The following is a 16,239-nucleotide window of genomic DNA, read 5'->3' as shown; positions in this document are numbered from 1 at the left end:
TCTTTTAAGCGGCGGAACACATCAGAATCTAGAGACCGAAGTCCCGCCCCCTGTGCCGAAAGACCGCCCTGCCTCTTAAGTGCGCCTTTGGCTGTGGCGCTTGCGCCAAGGCAGTCGCTGACGCGATGTGCTCTCACAGGGCTGGGGCGGAGGGAACTTCGCGGTTGGAAGAGGGAGCCGTAAGAACCGATCTAGTGGGCTGACTGGGGAGGATATCCTCTAGTTTTATTGGGGCAGGAGGACATGGTCCCAAATCCACCCCAGCCATATTTGGCTTGATCTCGTAGCATCCAGAATGTTGTGGCCAAACATATACTTTTGATCTTGGCTCCATTTCCCAGATGAGTAAAATCGAGGCCCAGAAATTTTAAGGTCCAGAGCAGTCATGCCTCCTGAACCAGCGGTGGCATTTTCGTACACATCATTTCGTTCTCAGGACAATCCAGTAGGAGGCGTTGAAGCAAAGAAAGGGATTAAGTGAATTCACCTTAGTTTGGCAGAAATGGTAGAGCCAAGGTTCAAAACCCTATCTTAATCAGTTCAAGGATTACTTTCCTGAGTAAGATTTCACTGACCACACACCTCGCATTTTGGTCTTTTCCTCTAGGTTTCCCTTTCCCCAACACTCTGTGGCCGTCTTGTCACTTCACCTAACACAATGTACTGTTACCATTGAGTTCTATTTCTGTTGCCGTAAGTCACTCAGCAGTGAGAGCTGTTTCTATTGTTCTAGTTTCTAATACTGGACACAGTATATAACAGGAGGGAATAAATATTTATTAGATGAATGAATGAATAACCATAGCAATAGCAACATGTTCATAATTTGGGCTTTTAGAGGAGAGGGTTGTTTTTGTAGCTGTTACTGGGGCTTGCTTAGTGCCTGGGCACTGTCCCTTAGCTTTTTTGCTGAAGGCAAGTACCCTACCATTTGAACTGTACCCCCACTTCTGGATTTTTGCTAGTTATTTAGAAGTAAGAGTCAAGAATATCAGACTTTCCTATCCTGATTGGCTTTGAACTATGATCCTCAGATCTCAGCCACCTGAGTAGCTAGGATCAGAATGGTGAGCCACCAGCATTTGGCCACAACTTATTTTTGAGAACAGAAAACAAAAATCATAGACATGACCAATTTTCATGGAAAAGTATAACTTTGTATTACTAGGTTTCTCACCCAGAATGGTAGCAAAATTGTTTCTTCCCAAAATTTCACTTGTAAAAATCATCATTTTGGATGTCTGTAGAAAAAGACCCTGAGGAGCTACTTTCCCTCACAGAAGACTCAAAGGTTGCTGTGAGAAAATAGCTATGTAATTAAAATACAAATTTCTGTGCCTTGAGCCTCATCAGGGTTTGGGAGTTACTTAGTCAGGATTGAATCCCAGGAGTGGGGCTAACTAGGACAAAGGAAATGAACATTTTTCTTGCTTGCTTCACATTACCAGATAGCTTTCCAATAAGAGATTGTGCCCGTTTGCACTGAAGACCAGTCTGAAACCAGCCGTAAGGAAATCCAGATCTTGCTTGTCTTGACAGCTGGTTTTAATTTCTCCATTCTGCTGTGGCTTGTTAATATTAGTTCTGACCTTTGGGGCAAGGTGAACACATGGTTGGATTGAAGAGAAAAGGCTCTGGGTGGCTCAGGAACTTCTTTGGCAACTATAGCAGCTGATATTTCAACAGAGTACACACATCCTTAACAAGGGTGCTTCCTCAGCCTTCCCAGGAACCAACAAGTATCTCCAAGTTTCCTCTTTGATGACACCTACTGGATCTGCTGTGGGGGTCTGTAAATGCAGGAGAGCTGTCGGATAATTAGTGATGGAAGAAAAAACCTCAAACAGAACAGGTAGGTAAGAAAGAAGGAAAAGTAGACAGGAGTTGCACAAATCCAAATCTATTCTTTGGGCTCTGTGTACAGTGTACAGTTCTTTGCATAAGAGGTGGCTTGAAGTAGCCATGAAAGGGTATGGGAGAGTTGGGAAGAGAATGGTATCTCTAGTGTACCTATATACTTTTATCGATTCTTGCCTGGTTTTGTAGGACACTGGGATAAACAAATTGTCTAGCACCTTTGGAAGTTTCTCCAACATGTACAGTTTGAGTGAAATGTGTGATAGATATTATATCTTGTACATCCTCTATGGTATAAAAAGTAAGGTTGATTTTCTTTGACCCTTTGAGCAAGCTGTTTTAGCTTCCCTGAGTATGAATAGATTTCTTGGTGAAATGGTTAGTGAACTCCCAAGCCTACTTCCCCCAGAGAGCTGAAGATCATGAGGGGTGGGAGGATAGGAGCCAAAGCTCTTTAGAGACATTTTTGGACTTCTCTACTGCCTGAGAATAGCACTCCTGCTTTTTTTCTGTAGTATCCATGGCAGTACCACCCACAACCCTCCCAATTATGCATCTCTCTGAGTCACTATGCTCTATAGAAAGCCACTCCCAGCACTATGATGCAGTGAGCTTGGGGCCCAGGTATAGGCTGGAAATAGTAGGTGGGGAATGATGGGCTGGGACAGTGACTGAGTAGGAAGTAGATCCTAAACAGAAGTCCTCCTATGTACTCATATACATACACCTAGCCTATACGCATGTGGCAAACCTCCTCTCACCCCTCTAGCCCCCTCCCAAGGCATTTGCATCTACACATCCTAAGTATTAGGACTAAGACAAACCTATTTCTGATTTTATTGCCCATCTTGATATTTTAAATAGGACCCCAGCCCCCTATGTGGGGGCTGGGATTGGAATATATGGGTCTCAAGAAGCCACACTGTATACTTTTCTGCCCTAGAGATAGACCCATTTTAGAATTTGTGGGTCAGCTCTTAGTCTTGAGTGGAATCTCATACTTCGAGAACTCTTCTTAGAATCAGTTCATTGGATCTTCTCAGAGGGATTTTGTTCTTTTGTTTATTCTGTCTACCCCACCCCCTATGTATGGTTGAGAAACCTTTCTAGGTGCCATCTTGTACTTCAGACCTAGTCAGTTCTTCCATCTCTGTGCAGCTGTTATTACACTTACCTGGCTGAGCTGGGATTACCTGTCTGTGTGTTTTTTTCATCTAGAGCACATAGATACAAACAGCTCAAATACTCATTTGGCAAATGACTCTGCTGTGCTAGCGACTAAGATCAACATTGAAAATACAGATCCCAAGAATCCAGTTCCCATTCTTCAAGGACCCCATACCTCGTAGGGAAACAGACCCAGGAAACATGGGTGGCTACAGTGGAGGCACATGGGCAATATGAGAACCGAAGACAAAACCTCTCTCAGGGTTACAAGGATAATTTCTCAGGAAAGGTAACCATGGAAACAGGCCTTATAGAGTGAGTCAGATTTCCTTGAAAATAGAAGGGAAGAGAAGGAATTCCAGGCTGAGCAAAAGTCCAAAAGACAGAAAGTACATGATGGTATGTTTGGGGCCACAGTGAATCAACCAGTAAAGTATAAAAACAAGATAGTCTAAGGAGAGACAAGACTTGGCAGATAGACTAGGCCTTGATTTCAAAGTAGCTCGATTGTGAGGCTGAGACTTGCCATAAAGCTTGTTTTATTTGGTAAGAGTTCTGAAATGTCTCATGGACAGTTTGAGGCACTTTTAGATCAGGCTTTCAAACCTGAACCCTAGGTTTACCCTTTTAGACCTCGTTTAAAAAAACCCACTTTCTGTCTATCTCAGATTTCCTGCTACTAAAATTATATCATTACCTCTCTGGCAGGATCATGAGGACAAAGTTACACACATAAAAGACATGTTTATCTGACTGGCTAGATTACAAATATGAAAGTTATCGATAAGATTATTAGCATTAACAGAATGTTTTTTACCAATTCACAAGTATAGAATTAGGAGAATTGTATCTATTCAAACTATACCTATGAGACTAGAAGTTCTGTGTTAATCTGAAAGTCCACATCTGAAAATATTTTAACTTTTAATTGACATATAATTGTATATATTTGTAGGGTACCATGTAATATTTCAATACATGAATACAATGTGCAACAATCAGATCAGGGTAATTGATAAATCTCTTTATCTCAAATATTTATTTTTTATTCTGCTGGAAATACTCAAATATCTCTCTACTATTTTGAAATATACAGTGGATTTTTGGTAACTATCACCACAGCTATGCAACTGTGCTTTTTCTTTCTGGTCTGGATATAGCTCTGTGGCAGAGTGCTTAACAAGCATGTTCAAGGCTGCATCTCCAGTACCATACACACAAAAAGAAGTTTTTCTTCCTATCCAAATGCATCCTATACCTGTTACCCTCACTCCTTTCTATACTGTGGTACCCACTATTCTACTCTCAACTTCTTGAATCAGCCTTTTTAGCATATGCATATATGTGATAACACAGTATTTGAGTTTCTTTTCCTGAGTTAACTTACTTAACATAATATGAATGACTCCATTCTTAAGCTAACTTCATCAGTTAACCAAAGAAAAGGCCCTGGACTGGGAGAAATTAGGCTCCCAGTATAACCCTGACTTAGGCACTGACTTGCTGACCTTAAAAAGTATTTCCCCTCTCTAGGTCTGTCTTTTTTAACCTGAGAATGAACATGAGATGAAATGATCTGTGGGAAAAAAGAGTCCATCTTTCTAACTGATTCTCAAGAGCTCTTTATATTATAAATGTTAATCCTTTGTCATATTGGAGGTTTCATTTACTGATGAAAGTTACTGATATGTTGAAGGGGAGACTGACCATTTACTTCACAAAGTGTTAGGTAGTATATATTTAGCATTTCCAAGGTTCCTTTACATGTATTAATACACTGAATCTTCAGTAACCTTTAGTAACTTATGTGGGATGGCAAGGCAAAGGTGACTGAAGATCTCTCCTTTGAAGTAAAGAAAGTAGGTAGTCATTTTCATGTTGCAGATGCAAAATAGAGGCACTAGAACGTTCCACTTTCTCTCTAGTGTCTCTTATTCAGCAGTGTCTCAGATGGGCAGTGATAGTATTTTACTGAGGTAGCTTGGCTCCAAAGTCCATTGTTCTTAACCACTGTGACCCACTGCTTCAATAGATGTGTTTAAAATAAATGGGCTCTGATATGATATAGGCGTTAACACCTGAGGGTGTCTAACTCTTGTATGGACATAAGTCTCTGAGAATGTGTTTTAGGGTGATTCTTTGAAAGTCAAAGTGGACCTGGGAGCATTTGAGGGCAAGGGTTGGAGATTTCAATTCCCAAGAGATTGCCCTTGTGCAGCTCAGCTCAGTGGAAGAAAGTTGAATTTCCAAGTAGCCAATCACTGAAGGTTCATCAGAGGGTGGGAGAGTTGCAAAATAATGAAGTCAGAGCACACTTGGACATCTGCCAGGGAATGCTGTGCAATTACATGAGTTCTACAGATAAAAGCCTCAAAATAAAGAAGGGACTGGGAGGAGGGCAGGAAAACAGGAACAAGTGAACAGGAGACATTTTGGTGAGGTGGCCCTGGCTTAGGGAGTTGTACTACTTTACACTTTTCCTGCTACAGCTTCCTCCCTCCTAAACCACCATCACATCTTTGGAAGGAAGAATTTTAGCCAGGTTTGGGATCATCTCATGATGCCTTTACTCCAAGGGCATGTCATGGCAGCTGGCAGCCATGCCAGCAATGCTTACCATCTCTCCCTTTCCACAATAGCTGCACTGGCTCCTCTTCCCAAGGTGTCAGGTTTACTCTGATTTATTTAGGCTTGGCTGGAGGGAGTATAAAGTGTCAGTCTCTCCAAGAGTGCCCCAGATAGCACATTTTAGGAAGGAGAAGCCCTGAGGCAGGGAAGGCAAGAGAATTCAGAAGACAAGGGTTGCAATGACAATTTGGGTGCGGGTGAGCAATGAGTCAGTGAAACATCCAATTCCAGTTTAGTCTTTAATTGCTAGCTCAAAATATTGCATTTTTCATTAGGGATTTTTGTGTTTGTGATTTTGTCCTCGGGGCCCTTGCATTTCTGTGTATCTCTGTTTCTGGGTTGCAACTTAACATTCTACTTGAGTTGAGTCTACTTGAGTTAAAATATAATTTTAAATCAGAGACTCTCCTCCATCACCTAGAATTTATGTGCCACCCCACATAGATGTAAGCACCTGATCTTTGATCTTTTATTTGCGTACTCTACTAGTCCTGTCTTTATTGGTGCAAAGCCACTGGCCAGACCTGGGCTGTCTTACTGGCTGCCTTCCTTGCTGGGCTCCGACTTATCTCCTATGTACACAGCCCTTGGAGTTCAGAGGCCTTTGCTGACTTTTGCCCAACCTCTCACTCTCAGTACCCAAGTCCCCACTGGTACATACAGGAGCAGAGGTAGACTAAGACTGGAGGACAGAGAAGAGGGAACTGAATACAGGCTGGGAGAGGCTCAGAAGCCCAGTGTGCCTCCTCTGTCCCAGCCTTGTCCACCTGTTACTGTGGCTACAGTAACAAAAGAAAGGATAGTTAGGGAGATAGGAAGTGAAGGCCCAGCACCTGCAGACATTAGTATCATTAGCTTCACGGCCTAAGATGTCTCAAGAGATGGGAGAACTCACCCAAAACAGATTACAGAAGATCTGGATTCCACACAGCAATGACAGCAGGCTACAACGGCGGAGGGGCTGTAAGTGGGGGTTACTTCTGTGGGTTGTGGTGGTAGAATGGGTGTAGAAAAGAAAAAGATGCCCTCCTCATCTATCCATCTTAATGTAGAACTTGGAATACATGCATAGCCAAACGAAATAGCTATAGGATAACAAGAGGCTAATGTGAGAGAAGGTAAAACCAGAAAGAAAAAGAAAGAATGATCCTCTAAATCACAGGTATCTTTGACTAACAAGTTTTCCTTTTGCATCTAGAACTTGTTTGTATTTCTTGTTTGGAATTTGAGGATTCTAGTTTGGGACTGTTCATTGCTAACCTAGAATGTTTTATTTGGTTTCTTCCGTCAAGTATGGAAATTGATCTCTGGTAGTGGTAGGGTGAAATAAGGTGATGGTTCCTGGCATCATCTCTCAGAGGACAGGTGTTGGGTGTACCATAGTACCCTGTCACTAGTCAGCATTGCTCCTCCCCTTTTACAGCTTCTTCTAAGAAGTCTATACATGTCTGGGATGGGGAAGGCTGATTGTCCCATCTCCTGCATTGTTTTCATTGCTTCCTTGATGTATATAGACTCTCTTGCTACTCTAAAGACTTAGGAGTGGGGGGAACAGTCTGTCAGGGCCAGTCTGCTGGTGTGGTATTCACTTTTAACTGGAGAAGGAACAAGGATGAAGAACTAAACAAAACCTCATTTGGCCTTGGCTTCTCATTCAAGGATAGTGCTGTACTTCCTGAGCCACTGCTAGCTTTTTGCTGGAAAATTGGAGATAGGATTCTCCCAACTTTGAACCAAGATCTTCAGATCTCAGCCTCCTGACTAGGATTAGAGGTGTGAGCTACCAGTACCCAGCTACTCTAGTGATATATATATAGAGAGAGGCTTATACCTGTAATACTAGCTACTCAGAAGGCTAAGATCTGAGGATTGCATTTTGAAGGAAAGTCTGTGAGGCTCTTATCTCCAATAAACTACGAAAAAAACAGAAGTATAGCTGTGGCACAAATGGTAAAGCACTAGCCTTGAGCAAAAAAGCTCAAGGGAAATGCCCATGCCCTGAGTTAAGCCCCAGGACTGGCACCAAAACAAAATAATAAACTAGAATGTACTGTTTCCCATAGCTCACAGAGAACAATTGTGGACTAAGGTGCTCCCAACCCAAAAATTATGGCCCTAGGAGCCAGAAGGTGGGTGGAGGTAAGGCAGTTGTGGTCTGTGGGACCTAGACATCTCAAGGACTATATGACCAAGCTTCAATGCTCCTATCGCTAGAGGAGGAGTAGGTTCAGGCTCAAGGAAGCAGTAGCTGCTTAGAAAGTCCACTCAGATGAAAGATATTAACTACAGAGTATAGGCTATAGTATGTGAATGGAGGAGGAAGAAGAGAGGACAAAAACCAGCCTCTTGTTCTCCATTCTTTTCCACACCAGTAATTCCACTTAGTCATTTGTAGAACTAGGAGCCTGCCCACCAAGCCACTGTAGATATGATTAGGTGAAGCTGACCAGCAAGCAAGCCACTCCTCATACATGTATCCTCCAGAGTAAGAGCCCTTTCAGGGCTGGGGATATGGCCTAGTGGCAAGAGTGCCTGCCTCATATACATGAAGCCCTGGGTTCAATTCCCCAGCACCACATATACAGAAAATAGCCAGAAGTGGCACTGTGGCTCAGTGGCAGAGTGCTGGCCTTGAGCAAAAAGAAGCCAGGGACAGTGCTCAGGCCCAGAGTCCAAGCCCCAGGACTGGCCAAAAAAAAAAAAAAACAGAGTAAGAGCCCTTATATTCCTGGGTAATCTGCTTTTCTTTTTTTCTTTTCCTTTTTGTCCGTCTTGGGGCTTGAACTCAGTCAGGCATGGGTGCTTTCCCTGAATACTTGTTGCTCAGGGCTAGTGCTCTATCACTTTGAGCCACAGCTCCACTTCTGGTTTTTGAGTGGTTAATTGAAGATAAGAGTCTCTTAGGGACTTTTCTGTCCAGGCTGGTTTGAGCTGAGATCCTTGAATCAAAGTTCTCAAGGATCTCATAACTCAGTCTCCTGAGTAGCTAGGATTACAGGTGTGAGCCACCAGTGCCTGGCAGTGTCTTTAAAGTCAGAGATAATATACATTAATCACCCAATATAATCTGTCCTATAGAAGGTGCAGAATAAATATGTGCCCACTTTAGTTCTTAGTCTTATTTTTTTTTTCAGCTGTAAGGGTTGTTACCTACTTCCTGGTATTGTAGGGATGATTCACTGATGAAAACTTTTGGATCTAAGACTGCCTGGGTTTACAACCCCACCTGCTGCTTTATGCCTCTGTAACCTTAGACATTTCTCAGCATCTGTGCTTCTATTTCCCCACCTGTAAACTGAAATTGCTAATAGCATTGTTGTGAAGGTGAGTTAGTTAAATAAACCATGTTAGGATATGTAGAAGAGCAGCCAGCATATAGTATGCACCAGTAAATGGTATTGTTTAAACAAGAAGGTGGTTGTGTTCTTTTTAGCATCAAGCCCTCAGCACTTAGATGCTCAGGAAATGATCACTTGTGCTACTTCCACACTGACTATTCACCATAGTAAAGTACAGAGCTCCATATGTGTAAGACACTTTAGTGATCAACTACAACTACCTGGGCTGAGTAAGCCAGTCTATTGACCCTAGACACAGATTCACTTAATGCTATTGTTCTGAGGGTTAAATGTATCTCCATATAGAAAATGTTGAATATATATATATACACACATATATATATTCTTTCCTCATCAAACATCATGTTTGTATGCGCCATCTATACTTTTGTTGCTTATATTTCTAGCTTATTTACTTCCCTTGCTGTGTGTTATTACATTCTATGACTATTCCATGGTTTATCTATCTACCTTAATGTTTGTGAGCACTTCGAGAGTTTTTTAGTTCTTGGTTATAAACTGTAGTACAGGAAACATTCTCATACATTTATTTTGGTAGAGCAAGTCCCACAATATTGGCGTATCTTGGCTATTCTTGGCCTACTGATTTTCCTCATAAATTTTGAATTAAGTTATACACAGAGATTTGATTGGAAATTGCATTCAATATGTTAATGAGTTTGGGGACAATTAATCTTAGTTACATTTAATCTTCTCTAAACTTGTATGTCTCGCCTTGTATTTAGAATTTTATGCTATTTGAGTAGAGGTTTATAATTTAATCTACATGGACTTGCATATAATTTTAGAATTTTTTTTCTCCTACTGTGAACACTATTTTTATAAAAAATAACATCATATAGCAATATGATAGTGATGTATGCAAATACAATTGCTTTGTATACCAAACTTCTTAAACTTTCTTGTTAGTTTTGGTTATTTGTATGTAAATGCCAACTATCAGTTTCCTCTAACATTTCCTCTAACAGTTTTCTTTTTTTTTTTTTGCCAGTTCTGGGGCTTGAACTCAGGGCCTGAGCACTGTCCCTGGCTTCTTTTTGCTCAAGGCTAGCACTCTACCACTTGAGCCACAGCACCACTTCCGGCTTTTTCTGTTTATGTGGTATAGGGGAATCGAATCCAGAGCTTCAAGCATGCAAGGCAAGCACTATACTGCTAAGCCACATTCCCATCCATAATATACATTCTTAATGTTGATCCTAATTTTTTTAAACTTTTAATGCTTTTTAAATGTTGTCACAACTAAATTTGATGGGTGTTTTTTGGACAGATATCATTTAACAAGTTAAGGAAGTCCCTGTTTATTCCTGGTTCACCAATATAATTTTTAAAACATGAGCTAATGCTGAATTTAGTTAAGCTTGTTTTCTCTATCCACTGAGATGACATGGCGATGTTTTTATTTAACCTGTGAATGTGATGCAAAACAAGAAATTTTCTTGTATTGAACTAATCTTACTGTGCTTGGATACATAAAAACTTCTAGATTTAGTTCACTAAAATTTAGTTTAGATTCTTAGAATGTTGTTCAGGAATGTTATTGGTCCACAATATTACCATTCTCATTTTCATGTTGTCCCTGTTGGATTTGGTGTCAAGGTTATACTAACCTCATGCCACTATTTGCTTTCATTCCATTCTCTGACAGTTGTCCAAGGAACTGTCTGTTCCTCAAATATTTGGCAGAATTTCCTAGTAAATCCATATGAGTCTAGTTTCTCCTTTAAAAATTAACTGATAGAGTTATAAAGTCATTTCAGTTTGCCATTTCTATTTAAGTCAGCTTTGCAAAGTTATGGTTTTTTCTAAGAAGTTTTTGATTTCACATCCATTTTCAAATTTCTTTTTAATCTCTCAAGTTTTCAGTTATATCCTTTCTTTCATTCTTTTATTCATATGTATCTTCTTTTTTTCTCTCTTGATAAATCTTTTTTGTTTTTTGCTGGTCCTAGGGCTCTAATATTGAATACTATTGAATTATTGAACTCTGGGTCTGGGCAATGTCCCGGAGCCTCTTTGTGCTCAAGGCTTCGTGCTCTACCACTTGAGCCACAGCACCACTTCCGTCTCTTGATAAATCTTGCCAGAACTTTGCGACAATGTGATATATCAATGCATGTATACAAGCTGTGTAGATCAGATAAGGCAATTAACATATCTATCACTTCTCTGCAACTTACCAAGTTGCTCTGGTTACCCTGGTCTCTATCCCACAACTGCTAGGACCTACTGATTATCATCTAGCAACTGAAAGGAAGGTCTCAGTACTCCATGCCAGCCTTTGGGTCTGCTTCTATTTGGATAGGTCAGGGCTCTTGCCATTTTCAGCTTAATTCAGTTCTGGTCAGAGAGCAAAACTGGTATGATTTCAATTCTGTTCAGTCTTTTGAGATTTGCTTTACGGAGCAACATATGGTTGATTTTGGTAAATCCTTGAGCTACTGAAAAATATGCTGTTTAGAATGGTGTTTGGTATAGTATATACCTCGCTTATGTCCTAGTCAATCTGCTCCGTATGTTCTTATATCCTTCTTTGGTTTGGGGGCCTTACTACTGTGTGAAATTTGTCAAAGTCTCCGAGTAATTCTGTCAATGTTGGAAGTTTATTGATAGTTACAAACAAATTTAGAATTGCTGTATCCTTAGTAATATCTATAAATTGGTATAACTGGTATAGTTGCCCTATACAATTTCCCTGGATATTAATATATCTATATTTGATTTACATAGTTTAACATTTACTTGCTATTTAATTTTTTATTTTACAATTTTTATTAGCACACATCATTTGTACAAGTTGAAACTCATTGTGATATTTGCAATGCATTGATACCATATATCCCTTTCAAACTCACTCCCTCTATCATTCTCCCTCACCTCACCCCATTTTTCACTTGGTTTCTTCAAGATTTTATAGTTTTCACTTTTTAAAATGTATTATTGAATTTAGTTTTCTGGGATTTTTTTCTTTTTTGCTACTGGGGTTTAAACCCAGGGCCTTCCACTTTGTAGGCTAGAACTCTACTGTGACTGGCTTTTGGCTGCTTATTTTGAGGATGGAGTCTAGCAAGCTTTTCTATCTGGGTTGCCCTCCAACAACGTTCCTCTAGATCTCAGCTGCCTATGTAGCTAGTATTACATGTGTGAGCCACCAGTACACAGAAGGTTGCAAGCATTTTGTTGAGAATTTTTGCATCAATGTTCGCCAGTGAGATTTGTTTATAATTCTCTTTCTTGTATCTGGTTTTGGAATATTGTAAGTGTAGAATTGGCTTCATGGAATGAGTTCAGTAGTGTTTCTTCCTTTTCTATTTCATGAAAGAGTTTGAGCAGTATTGTTATTAGTTATTCTTTTAAATGTTTGATAGAATTTAGCAGCAAATCCATCCTTGGCATTTCTTTGTTGGGAAATCATTGCCATTTCAACCTCATTTTTAATATAGATTTACTATAAGTGGTTTATTTTTATCTTGGTTCAATTTTGTAGTCTTGAAATTAATCCATTTCTTCTAGCTCTCCCAGTTTATTTGAATATATTGTAAAGTACCTCTTCATGATTCTTTGGATTTCATATGTATTTCTTTTCTTTTTTTTTTCCTTTTTATTGTCAAGGTGAAGTACAGAGGGGTTACAGTTACATACATTAGGTAGTGAGTACATTTCTTGTCTAATTTGTTACCCCCTCCCTCATTTTTCTCCCACCTTTCCTCCTCCCCAATTCCACCCTCCCCCGAGTTGTACAGTTAGTTTACAACATATTATCTTGTAAGTATTGCTGTTGCATTGATTTGCCTTTTACCCTTTGTCTCACCATTTTAATGTTCCCCTTCTCTTCCCTAATTCAGACAGGCATATATAAAATACCCAGGGTACCAGAATCAAATACAGTGACAATAGGGGCAAAATCATAGGGAAGATAAACAGAAGAAGAAAGAAATAATTTCACTTAGTGCATTGAAAATAACAACAAAAGTGGTAAACCAATTGTTTCCATATTTTGGAGATCATTTCTCTTAGCGTCATCTATGTGATCATATGTACATAACTATTGAGCTATTGTGATCATCTGCTAGGACTATGCTAGACATATACTAATTATTATCACTCAGGGAGACCATAGAGTTTCTGTTTCTTTGGATCTGGCTCACTTCACTTAGTATGATTTTTTCTAAGTCTTTCCATTTTCTTACGAATGGGGCAATGTTATTCTTTCTGATAGAGGCATAGAATTCCATTGTGTAAATATACCATAATCTCTTTTTTTGTTTGGTTTTTGTTTTTTGCCAGTATTGGGTCTTGAACACAGGGTCTGAGCACTGTCCCTGGCTTCTGTTTGCTCAAGGCTAGCACTCTACCACTTGAGCCACAGCGCCACTTTCGGCCTTTTCTATATATGTGGTGCTGAGGAATCGAACCCAGGGCTGCATGTATACATGGCAATACTCTTCCCAGCCCTAGGCCATATTCCCAGCCCATACAACTTTTTTTTGCAAGTCCTGGGGCTTGAACTCAGGGACTAAGCACTGTCTCTGGCTTCTTTTTGCTCACGGCTAGTGCTCTACCACTTGAGCCACAGTGCCACTAATGTTTTGATTTGCATTTCTTTTATGGCCAGTGATGTTGAACACTTCTTCATGTGTCTCTTGGCCATTCTCATTTCCTCTTCAGAGAAGTGTCTCTTTAAGTCTTTAGCTCACTTATTAATGGGGTAATTGTTTCTCTGAGGAGTTGTGGGATATTCTTTTTTTTTTTTTTTTTTTGGTGCTAGTCCCAAGCTTGAACTCAGAGCCTGGGCACTGTCTCTGAGCTTCATTTTGTTCAAGCCTAGCACTTTACTACTTGAGCTACAACACCACTGGCATCTTTTTCTGAGTAGTTCATTTGAGATAAAAGTGTCACAGATTTTCTGCTGGCTTCATACTGTGATCCTCAGATCTCAGCCTCTTGAGTAGCTAGGATTACAGCACCCAGTGATTCTCCCTTTTTGATCTCTAATTTTATTAATTTGATTCTCTTCTCTTGGATCAAATTAGTTTGAGGTTTATCAATCTTATTTTTTTTGTGCCAGTCCTGGGGCTTGGATTTAGGGCCTAAGCACTGCCCCTGGCTTCTTTTTACTCAAGGCTAACAGTCTACCACTTGAGCTGCAGCGCCACTTCTTGGTTTTTCTGTTTATGTGGGGCTGAGGAATCGAACCCAGGGCTTCCTGCATGTAAGGCAAGCATTTTACCACTAAGCTACATTCCCCGCCCTGCAATCTTATTTTTTGGGAGAAGAAACAATGGTGTCATATAGTTCTGTAGTGTCCTTGTTGATTTTTTTTGTTTGCGTGACCTATTATGATTCTATTTCATCCTCTTTTGTGTGATTATTTTGTACATATTTTCTCTGTATATGCTAAAATTGAATAATGCAGTTTTTCTTTTATATATTTTTATCTTTTAAGAGATGATAAAATTAAGGAGCACAGGTATATATTTATAAACATACATACATGCTATTTTCTTATTCCAGTGGAATGCTTTATTTTTTTGGTGTGGCTAGGCTTTTATCATAAAGTCTGTTTACCTACATAGTGAACCCTTAGTTTTACTTCTTGGAGCACATAGCCTTTGGTTTGAAGGTAGTTATCTTTGGGGTGTCCTTTTCTCTTTCCTTGATCTCTTTTTTAAGCTGTCAGTGTATTCAGTGTTTATTCCAGACTCCACTAATTACTAGCTGATTGCTCTATTTTTTAGCAATGTTTTGTGGTATACATTGTTCAGATGCCTTACTCAATTAAACTCTGGCAGGGGTCAATTTGAGGTCAATCAGAGATTTGCTCTTACTCTTAATAGGCTCTTATTTGCTGGCCCTTTCTTGAATTCTGTACTGAACTAACTGACCTGTAATTTAGATTTTTTGCTCTTAAGAGGAAGTATTGATTTTGGTGGCATCCTTAAGCTTGGGCTTCACTGTACTTTGTTTCAAATAAAGTCAGTTTGTTTAAAGAAAGCTTCACTGTCCTCTTATGTATTGTCTCTTTCCATGGGCATACTCTGAGCAAGCACTCTGGATGCCGGGTGAGGCATTGGTCTTCTCAGTTTGCCTCTCTCATATAAAACCTCCTCTAGGAGTGAGGGTGATTAGGAACCTAGTAAACCAGCCTGCTGTGCCTTGTATATCATCTCCATTCAATGAGTAGACTCAGTAGATGAAAGGAACCTACAATATTTTAGCTACATTTTCCCAGGAATTTAGCTTCTGAAACAGGGAGCTAGAGGAAAAGGTAAAATGTGGCTATTTGCCTCTCTCAGTGAGATACCTTATTTCTTTCCCACTCATGTCTAGTCATGTGTTCCAGTCAGGTAACTATAATAATTTACTTTCAATTTTTTAAGTAAATTGAAATATTGAGTTTATCCTATATATATGTATATATATAATGTTTATAAAGCCCCATAAAATCTTTAAAAACTAGAAATAACCAAGACAGCCTTCAATTGATGAATGGATGAAGGATGAACAGTGTAACCATAAACTAGAATATTGTTCATCAAATAAGAGAACCATTGATTCACACAATAGGGTGATTCTCAAATGCATTACAAACTAAAATTTATCAGTGCATTATACTAAGAGAAAGAAACCAGATCCCAAAACTGTCCTATAATTCCATTTATATAGAATCCTGGAAAAGGCAAAAAAATATAGGAATCAGATACAGATGAGCATTTGTCATTAGTTAGAAAAAGGCAGTAGGCTTCATTATAATTGGCTGTACAAGAGAGTTTAGAGGCAATGGAATTTTCTGTATAGTACTACGGATATAGGTACTTAACCTTATAGACTTGTCAAAACCAGTAGGACTGAATTTTATTATATTTAAATTGTTAAAATATCTAGGTAACCTAGTACTGAATGACATTTGTGATGAGTAGATATAACTGTATTACAAGTGCATATAGTATAATGTCAGCACGAGCTGAGGATATAGCTCAGTGATAGAGAGCTTGCTTAGCATGCACAAGGCCCTGGGTTTCAACAACAGTACACCCAAAATGTAGTTTGTAACATCATCAAAAGTGATGAAAATAAAGATAAATAACTGAAAAATAGTGGTTTCACTCATACTCTGGTATTAATGACTGAAAGTACTGTACAGATACTGTTGGTAAATGAGTCTCACACAGGTTTACATGCTGGATATTGTAAGTACTGTTTTAAGCTTCTGAATGTTCTTTAAATC

General features: G+C 39.5%; 1 protein-coding gene across 6 annotated transcripts in view; it reads left to right on the top strand.

The window, feature by feature from the left end:
• Pfkfb1 (6-phosphofructo-2-kinase/fructose-2,6-biphosphatase 1) overlaps positions 1 to 16,239 on the top strand; it is a 63,423-nt gene that overhangs the window by 10,729 nt on the left and 36,455 nt on the right. The window contains exons 1-2 of one of the 6 annotated variants that reach the window (XM_048336863.1): positions 122 to 179; positions 1,721 to 1,852. In XM_048336863.1, coding sequence (XP_048192820.1) covers positions 1,825 to 1,852 — 28 coding nt within the window. In that variant the 5' untranslated portion in view covers positions 122 to 179; positions 1,721 to 1,824. Of the gene's footprint in view, positions 1 to 121; positions 180 to 1,720; positions 1,853 to 5,206; positions 5,460 to 5,493; positions 5,844 to 5,908; positions 6,616 to 14,586; positions 14,635 to 16,239 lie in introns of those variants that run through there. The other 5 variants (XM_048336862.1, XM_048336865.1, XM_048336864.1 and 2 more) reach the window with 5 other exon arrangements.

The sequence above is a fragment of the Perognathus longimembris genome, chromosome 28 (genome assembly GCF_023159225.1).
Source record: "Perognathus longimembris pacificus isolate PPM17 chromosome 28, ASM2315922v1, whole genome shotgun sequence".
NCBI classification, from domain to species: domain Eukaryota; kingdom Metazoa; phylum Chordata; class Mammalia; order Rodentia; family Heteromyidae; genus Perognathus; species Perognathus longimembris.
The sequence above is the reverse complement of the archived record's forward strand: the minus strand, read 5'-3'. Positions and strand labels throughout refer to the sequence as shown.